Below are 9502 nucleotides of genomic sequence, written 5' to 3'. Positions count from 1 at the left end.
AATGATCTGTTTCTTCCATTCAGGGCAGGAGCAGAGAGGAACAAGGAACCAGGGTGGTATGTATAGAGTGCTGGCCAGAACATGTGCGTGTGGCATATTATTTAATCCTAACCGCAATCCTGTGAAGAATTAGCAGGATGAGAAAGCAAAAACTCAGCGAGGCTGAGTCATCTCCCAAGGGCACAGAGTAAGTAGCAAACCTGGTCTGCAAAAATTCACCATTTTCCCACCGTCTCTCCTTAAAGCAAGAGTGACCTCTATATCTTATTACCCTTCTCCCCCTGGACTTGCTGTTCAGGAACAGCAAGTTCCTAAATAAAGTGAAAGGAAAAAAGTACCCGATTCAACGGGAAGCATCCCAGTGTTTTGCAAGATTTTGTGGGACTCAAATGAGAAAGCAAGTGAAAACACTTTGAGAAAACAAAGTGTGCTCTGCCTTGTGAAATATACCCTATTACAATTTTTCATCACAGTCCAAGAAAAAATGGTTTCTTTAAGTAAGCCAATAACTTTAACACTGAAATAAAGACGAGGGTAGGTTATGCTCATTGTATAATTTTTATATATAATTTGGTAGTCATCTAGGCCAATTCAGATAGGCGAGGCTGCTTTCCATGGAGTCCAAGGTTGTCCTAAAGAATCTTACCTGAAGTGCGGATGTGTTTGAAAGAACATCATTTCCTCCTTGGTTGCTTCGGCCAAGCTCAGCTTGTTCGTGACCTCCTGCTGACCCCGACACTTCACTATCATATAACTTCTCTTGAGATGGTATGTGAGGTCCTGCATGACTTTCAGGACACCTTTCTCAGCACCCTTGGCCACTAGATCTGGTTTGGTCAGGATTCCTGTGAGGTGATTAGAGAAGGGCACTGGAGAGGTTGTTCTCTACTCAAATATATGGAATGCTGCTAGGCTACGGGATCTTTTATTGGCCATGATCAGCAAAGCCTCCTGCAGCCCTGATGGCCCAGCGCCTGACAGCCCGTTCATTCATTCTTCCCATCGTCACTCCTCTTACTTGTACTTTTCTTCACTCACCCATTCACTCAGCTCATGAACTGCCTTGTGTAATTCATGTAACAAATGTCTCTTGGGTGGTTGCTGGGTGCCAGGCACTCAGGCAGCATACATCATCAAAACCGACCCACTCCATCACCATGCTTCCCAAAACACGTCATCCCCTACTGTAAGGAGGGCCTGTGCCCTCTCTCTAATGTCTCCTGTCGCAGACTCACTCTGCCTCTTCTGGTGGGTACCTCTTTCGACGTCCTCCCTCCTTCCTCTCTCATGTTCCTGCCCTCACTCCTTCCTGCTCACATTGGACCAGAAGCTTTGATTTCCAAGTGACTGTGTTCTTGATGGACGCTTGGTTTGCTTCCACATTTGGGCTGTTGTGAATAAGGCTGCTATGCACATGAGTGTATATTGCATTTCCTTTTTAAACCTAGCACACCGTTCTCTATTTCTGTACTTGACCCTAGAATGCATGGAAAGTTTGCATTGATGTTATAATGCTGTTTGGAATATACTGAGGTCAGATTGTATACTCTATGGTTACAGTACTTAGCTGAATTTATAACAATAATAGCTAATACTGAGCAAGAACTTTTGGTTATTAGAGTGTGTGGCTAATGAGAAGAACAGAAAACTATTACTGGTGTTATTCAATTGCTATGGAGACACTGATATCCAAATAGATCAATCTACTGAACAGATGATATTGTCTTCTGTGGTCGTCAATAAGACATCCCTAATGACTTCTAACTGCACAATGACTCATGACCCAAAACCTGAGTTTTCTCTCTGGTTCAATGTGCTCTAGACACCTGTAGAAGTCAGCAGCTAACACGGCACAAGTGTAGTCTGGCATATAATAACACATTACACTTGAGCTGTATTCCCCTAGTGTCATTTTTATCCTTACTGGAAAACTAGGCATTTGTTGAGGAAAAAGTGGAAAAGGCAATGATATACTGAGCATCCATTTAGTGGAGGAAAATGACTTGCAAATTTTCAGGAAGGCAAACTCAACGAGTAGGTGAAGTGATCGGGAGAGAAGTGATATTGAATAATAATATTAAAAATTTTTAAATAGCAGCTATTATTTTCCCAAGGATATGTAGCCAGTAAGTGGTAGAACAAGGATTCAAACCCAGGATTAAACCAAGTCCCTTATAATGCCTTCCAGAGTGACTTTTTTTTAAAAAAAAGAAATTTAAGGGAACCCATCTGCCCCAGGAAGTATTCTGCTTGAATATAAATTCTGCAGACACCTGTGCTCCAAGGTAAGCCTGGAAGTATGTTCCCTGAGTATGTTCATACAGGACCTGGGAAAGTCTTTTCCATGCACCAGGGACTCACAAGAACTTTACCTGTGGAACTGCAGAGCTGATGGGTCACTTTCTCCTTTCTGGACCACTGTGGGAGAACAAATAAGGCATTTCTCCTCCCCCATCCAGAATGGTTCAAGAATGCAAATAAGCGATGATAGGAAGGAGGGCAAAGAACCTCCAAATGTTGGCCACACATCTAACCCTGACTGTCAGTGAGGGTGACCCATCTGCTGTGCTCGACTCCACCCCGAGCCCATGGAGCTTCCCTGAGAACAGCACTTGGATCTAAGGCAGGATGTGGGTGCCTGTAACAGAGCTACATTCCAGGACCTTCTAAATATATGAGGGGTCTCCCCCTGGCTTCCTGTCCTCTAGAAGCTTGGTTCTTTCTTCTTACCTATGGTCCTGTCTCCATCGGGGTCCACCTCCTGAGCCATGCTCAGTGCCTCCGTGGTGGCGATGTCCACGTTGCAGGGGACCACCGCTAAGCTGATTGTCTGCTGCCTCTGGATGTACTTTTTGATAAGTGCCTTGATCTGATGCCAAGGAATAACAAAGGAGGAATACGTCTCTGGTCACCCAAGAACACGGCTAGACATCCCAGAGCATGACCCAGTTTTTACACTTCTGGGCTTTGACTTAGCCTGTCCCCTTCCTCTGGAATGTCCACCCACTTGCCCTTATTGAGCTCTCTGTTGATGTCCTACTTATCCTCCAAAGCTCATCACTGATGTTTCTTCTTTCTCAAAGACTCCCTAATTCCTATGGCTAGATGAGACCCCTCCTTCATCGACAGATCTTCCCTGTGACACTCCTGAGATTATGGCAGGAAGGAGCAGCGTGCTCTGACCCCAGGCAAGCATCTTTCTCATACCCTAGGAAGTCCCACCTGTTTGCTGAATGAAGTGGGGTAAGAAGTGCGGAATTAGTCCCTTAACGCAGTAAGGGAAATGACCTAACTACACTGCTCCTAGAGAGACAGAGAATGGTGATTTGGATATAGGAAGAAAGAGTAATTTAACTGCCCAAGACAGTGGAGCTAGCAGAGACCCCATCCAGAAAGGACTGACACAATCCTAGTTGGGTTATTGTTGAGTTCCCAACATCGGAAGCGCCTCCCGTCAAAGGGAGGAGGGCAGTTAAGTGACCCCAGTCCTAGGGCAGGAGGGTATCACCTTCTCCCCATCCTCCACCTTGTCCCTTTACACCCCGGACCCCAACCCCGCTCCTGAGACCATCCTCGTCTCCTTGGCCTCTGTGTGAGCTGGCCTGGCAAAGGCTAGACAAGGCTGCTCTTGGGGTGAACCCAGCCCAAAGATCACGTGTGACTCTGGCATCCCAGTGACGACTGTGTCCTCAGGCAACCTTAGGGGGCAAGGTCTTTGGCAAAGAAGCCCAGGGCCCAGTGGCTGTCGGTTTGTACTGGGTCACTGCTGGTCTGCAGTTCTCATTCCTGTGCATTGTGCCTTTCTGCCCCTGATCAGAGATAACAGTCTGAGTTCCGATTGACTTACGTAGCGTTAGTTTAAAAAACTGTTGCTAAAATTGGCAGATCCCATGTAAAAATCCAATTTCTGGCTTCTTTTAAATATCGGGATAGTGGTAACACTGGGCCAACATTCTCACAGGACAACATTGGGCAGGGTGTCAATACCTATACACCTCCAGTGCCACGGAGTCAACTTCTCCTGTTTCCATGATCTTTCAGGCCCTTGTCAGAATCTGAGTTATGAGGCCCCAGCCCTAGATGGTCCTACCCCAGCCTCCTCCCCAGCTACTCAGAGTGAGGGCTGGGAAGGTGCACCAGAGCCCTTGGGGCTGCCGGCAGAGACCTCAGAAGTCTCCCGAACTTAGCGTGGGACCCATTCCCGAGTTCCAGAAAGGCGCATCTGCAGTCCGACATCATGGGGCTGGTTTCCCACGGCCACCCTGGTGATGCCGGGAAGCTCAAGGAGGGTCAGATCTGGAAACTCAGGGGAGGTGATCTCCAGACTAATGAGCTCGTGGCTAATGCCAACTCCATTCCCAGCTACGGCATCCTGGGCTACAGAGACCGAGAGGAGAAAAACCGAGAGTCCAAATGAACAACCCAACTTAGCAGAAGCAGTGAAACCTATGGGCATCTACATATTTCACCTATATTTGGGGACAGCCCTGATGTGAGAAATAGGCAGGGAGCTTAGGGCACAGCCCTGATTAATTGCCTGATTCTCTAGAGATAGAAGTTGGGGTGGGGGGATGACAGCCAGGCTGTTCCTCTGTAAACTTTTCCTGCCTTAATTATCATTCAGGGTCAGACCTAAGATACGAGTTTGTAACTTTGTACTGAAGTGTACCATACAGTACCGGAAAGTACCCATTGTCTTAAGCAGGTGGCTTGGTGAGTTTCACAGGCTGGACCCTGTATTCGTGCTTATAGCCGAGGGCACTTCCTTTTCATTACCATGTGTTATTCCACCCTGTGCCTCGATCCAGTCTACTGTTGATGGACAGTGGGTGGTTTCCAATGGGGGGCGGGGGTGGCGATCACAAGGGTGCTGCTATGAAAATTCTGGAAGCTGACTTTTGGTGCACCTTTTGGCTGGGGGTGTACTCAGGACTGGAGTTTGGGGGCATCATGGGGTGGGCACACCTCCAGCCTGAGTGGACATTGTGCCAGTTTTCCAAAGTGGTTACAGCAACGTGCCCTCCCATCGGCAGTGGACCAGCGTTCCAAGACACTATTCTAAACAAGCTCATTATACATCCTTACACAGAACGTTCACCCAAGCTGGCACCCGTGGTGCCGTCCTAGTCTTGCCCGCAGAGCTCATGGCTAGAGAGAGTCTGGGCAGATCTGGACAGGGCTGCAGGATGTGCCGGGCACGAGGCAGCCCAGGACAGGCATGGCCGGCACAGAGGGTGCAGAACTTTTATTATCGGAAGCTAGGAAACTTGCCAATCGAGGGTCTCAAGAAGTTTCTGTTCTGAGGGGTGGATGCTAGAATTGGGGCAGTACGTCTCTATTTGGGGAGAGATCCCTCTGGTGAGCCAGCTGAGACAACAGGATTCTCGGGGTGCTGAGCCCACGGAGTCATGTAAGAACCCCAGCCTCCGATGCTAAGTTTATTGCTTAGTAAGGAAGAAGCCCAGCTCCCTGGAACGGGAGCTGTGGCTGCAGAGTTTCCTGTTATGATCAGGGTTGATTTCCGCCTGCCCGGCTGAGCCCAGCTTGAGAGCAGGAAGGGGGAGAAGCCCGGGGGAGGGGTGGGCATGCTCAGGGACCTAGGGGGCAGGGTTGCGAGGGGGTGACCTCCAGGGTCCCCTCTGAGCAGGTACAGAAGTGGATTCCAGGAGCAACTGAGGCTTTTGCTCATTCTGTGCTTACCGAAGGCTAATGTCAACTGTTAGCTATGCTTCCAGAAATGATGGGTGGGTGGGGTCAGTGCTGGGGGAAGCTGCCTTGGATGGGGACAGGGACGTGGCCACAGGCAACCAGCCACATTAGGTTGGAGCAGCTCCTTGGGACACACATACCCAGCAGTGACCAGGGTAGCTGGGGCCGGGGGTCCTGTAGGGGACACTTCCCAGAGGAGGGGCAGGTAAACTGAGACCCAAAGAAAGAGTAGGAATTAGGCAGGCATGGACCAGGGACGGCATGTGAGGGACGGCATTTGAGGCAGGGGCACTGGCACATGGAAAAGCCTAGAAAGGAGAGACGGGTGCTTGCTGTGGAGCTGGAGAGGCCCCGATGACCGATGATGACTGGGGCTAGAAGGAGCCGACCTGTAGCCGCCCGCGGGGCCCTACCTTTACGTATTTCCCTCTCCACCCGAGGGGTCTTGCACCTGGAGCTCCGTCTTCCGGCAGCTGATTCTCCCTGTCCACTTGCACTCCTGCTTTGTCAGTTTCAGCACCAGCGGACACCTGGTTATGATTCCTGAGACTTTCCCAGACATCCTATTTCCCTTAAAAAGAAGCGTTCACACGTGCCCTTGGCTCTTATTCTCCCCGGTGTCCCCCAGATGCCTCATCTGAAATCTCTAGGCCCTAGGAACAGAAATCTCCAAGCCCCATCACTTTCCCCCGGGCCCTAGAAAGGCCTGGGGCATGGGTCTGGGTGGAAGCCCAGGGCCCGGACAGGCAGGATGTGAAGCGGTGAGATCCGCCTGACCCTGTCCGGCCCCTCCAAGCCTCTCCCGTTCAGGTGTGGAGGCAGCACACAGCACTGTCCTACAAGGCAGGTATGTCCAGGGCTACCTGCCTGCCTCACAAGACTGCCATGGCCACACTGGCCTCCAGACTCTCTGCTCTGTTGTTTCTCTCCCCAAAATGCTGAACCCAGGGCGGAGGGGAGGAGCCCTGTCCCCACTCTGACTCCATCACATGTCAGGCACTGGGGCTGGTGGGAAACTCACAGGAGACTCTGGAGTAAAGGACCAGCTGCCTGTAGTCAGGAGGAGGCGCAGGCCAGGGCGCTCTCACTGGGGGCTGTGCAGGGTCCTGGCAGCCCTCCGGCATCCCCACTCCCTCCTCTGTGCCCAGGGGGCAGCCCTGGCCCCCTGGGTTCTGGTTGGGTTTGGCCGATGGGCAGTGCTGGCAGGAGATGGGAATGAGGGAGGGAACCAGGACAGGGGAACGTCTACCCACTACAGGATGCCATCTCTTTCCTTGTTTTTTTCCTTTATAATTATTTTATTAAATCAGAAATGTACAACAGCTTCTTAACTCTACACACACTTTAAAAATGTTTAAAGGAAACAGGGACTTCCCCAGCGGTCCAGTGGTTAAGACTCTGCACTGCAGGGAGTGTGGGTTCGATCCCCGGTTGGGGAACTAGATCCTGCATGCTGCACAGCATGGCCAAACAAACAGATGTTTTTAAAGGAAACATTGTGTCTTATCACACCATGATCCTGGCTAATAGCTTCTCAAAGCGTTGAGAAAATTCTTCAAAAAGACTTCACATGTTACCTGAAACTCACAAATTAACAAGATCAAAGAAGAAATGCTTCTACAACGTTAGAAAGATGACTAGAAAGAAACCGACTGATACAGGCTCAGCGATGACTACTGACAGGTGAAAGAGGACTCAGAAACTAGGGGCAGCAGGAACACCCAGGGCCCTGCCCCCCGGCCCCCCGGCCCACACCACGCACTCCAGACGCAGCCGTCCAGGGCCTGTGGGAGCTGCCCTCCCGGGGGCCTTCCCAGCGACCTCTCCTGAGCCCACTGGTCCCCGGGATGCCTTGTGGCTTGCAGGAGGCTGGCCCAGCAGAGCTTACCGCTGCCTCTGGGAAGGGCGACCCCCTATAGCGCCTCCAGCACGGAGCTCTTGCCCAAGCTCTGGTCCCCAGTGACAGCGATGGCAGGCAGGGCCAGGCCCTGCTCCACGCCCAGAGCCCGCAGGGAGTAGATGAGGTCAATGCAGGGCCGCACCTTCTCCTCGTACTGGTTGCACAGGTTGTTCTCAAGCCCCTGGAAGAGACACAACAGACTTCCCGGTCTTGGCCTCCGATGGGGCTCCCACCACCTTCGGGAATTTGTGGCCGAATTAGAAACAGGAGGGATGAGAGGTGGATCGGGATGTGCCTGTAGGGAGGCCCCTGTGCTCTCGTCCTGTGGAGGATTTGCTTCTGCTGCTGGGGGGGATATTTGGCTGGGGCTGGAGATGGAGATGGAGACAGGCAGAGACAGGCCATCTGGCGCCAGGGGGCAGGCGTTCCCAGCTGGAGGGGGGAGAGGAGTGGGCCCGCGGCTGCTGAGCTGGGGTGGGGTGGGGAAGGCAGGCTGGCAGTGATGACAGCGTTAGTCATAGCTGGAGGCAAAGCTCCCAGGAAGGAGACCCCAGCACAGGGAACGGAGCCCCCAGATTCATGTCCAGGAAGGCCATTGCTGCCCCCAGAGACTGTATCTGTCCCTGGTGCTTGTTGGAAGTGCACAGGAGAGAGGCGGACACTAGTTGTGCACCTGGGGCTGGACCAGACTCGCAGGTTTTATTTCCCGCCTTTACCCGCCCCCACAACCCCCGGGGGCTGCTGGGATGCACCCTTCCTGGCCATACCTGCAACCGACTTACCTTTGATGTCTGCCCGTCCCTGTTTCCTCCTGGCTGCTGGTGGTTCAAATTCAGCAGATTGAAGCCCTTGGCGAGGAAAACCGGGTCCTTTCCTCTCCCCTGCCAGTTTGGGGGGTACATCATCTGTCCAGGTGCTGCGCTCGGTGGCAGTAGTGGCTGCTGCTGGAAGGAATTCATTTCTTCTTTGGGACAGTGTTGGGAGGAAACTGAGCTGCACGTAGGGCTTAGGCACCAGCTGTCTCCTGGGAAGCTGGTGGGTGCGGTCACCACTGCTCAGCACCTCCGATATTCCTGGCAAGCTCTACAAAGACACAAGTTGGGAACGTGGCCAAACGTCCCCCAGCAGACCTCCCCAGGGCTGCATTTTTTCCGGCTCTGCCTTGCCCAGCCCTGTACAACCCACCCTCTGCACACAGGGGAGGCCAGGAGCCCAGCAGAGGCCCCGTCTGCAAGAGGGGCAGATGGCAACACACAGGCGCAGAGCACAAGAGGGGTCTCCATGGGCCCCCAGGGCCTGGGGACGAGTGAACTCCACGCTTCCACAGGAGAGTTTGAATGTCCCGCTGTTACTTCTGATGGGCTCCATGTCACCTGAGGTTCAGGACTGGACAGGAGACCGTAAGGTGCAGAGAGATGACAGGCAGCCCCTCCTGGGTCCGTCTGAAGCCAATCTCTGCCCTGCCGTCATTGTTTCTCACACAGACTAGGTCAGGCTGCTGGGGGGCCTGGGAGAAATGGTTGATTGGGTCTCTTGCTTCTCCACGGGGCCTATAATCAGGTCGTCAGCACCCTAGAAAGAGCTGGCGGTACTGAGTGCCGGCCTCACCTAGCGCTGCTCTAAGATGCTCATTTCATTTTCACGACAACCCTACGTGTTAGCTGCCAATCTTCATTTCTCCAGGTCAAGAAGCTGAAGCGCCGAGGTCCAGTTACTGGCCTAAGTCAGGGCCCAGAGGCCAGCCAGCGGCTCTGGGTCATGAGCCCTTTCCTGCTATGACCTCCACTGGGAGCAGAGTGGATACAGCGAGTGGAATGGTTCCACCCCCCCCCCCCCCCACCAAATGCATGTCCACCTGGACACGTGGATGTGACCTTATCTGGAAAAAGGTCG

At 52.4% G+C, this 9502-nt stretch overlaps 1 protein-coding gene across 1 annotated transcript; it reads right to left on the bottom strand.

Annotated features, from left to right (window-relative positions):
- Positions 1-642: 642 nt before the first annotated feature.
- On the bottom strand, positions 643-8568 carry LOC309823219 (interferon-induced GTP-binding protein Mx2-like; the record flags this gene model as incomplete). The annotated part of the gene is given in 8 exon segments (XM_082655357.1): positions 643-845; positions 2731-2869; positions 4223-4377; positions 6123-6148; positions 6150-6252; positions 7598-7622; positions 7626-7790; positions 8392-8568. Coding segments are annotated over 8 exon segments (993 nt in total).
- Positions 8569-9502: the final 934 nt, after the last annotated feature.

Source organism: Grampus griseus (assembly GCF_964374135.1).
Source record: "Grampus griseus genome assembly, chromosome: 5".
NCBI classification, from domain to species: Eukaryota; Metazoa; Chordata; class Mammalia; order Artiodactyla; family Delphinidae; genus Grampus; species Grampus griseus.
This window is presented reverse-complemented; position numbering and strand designations above follow the sequence as displayed.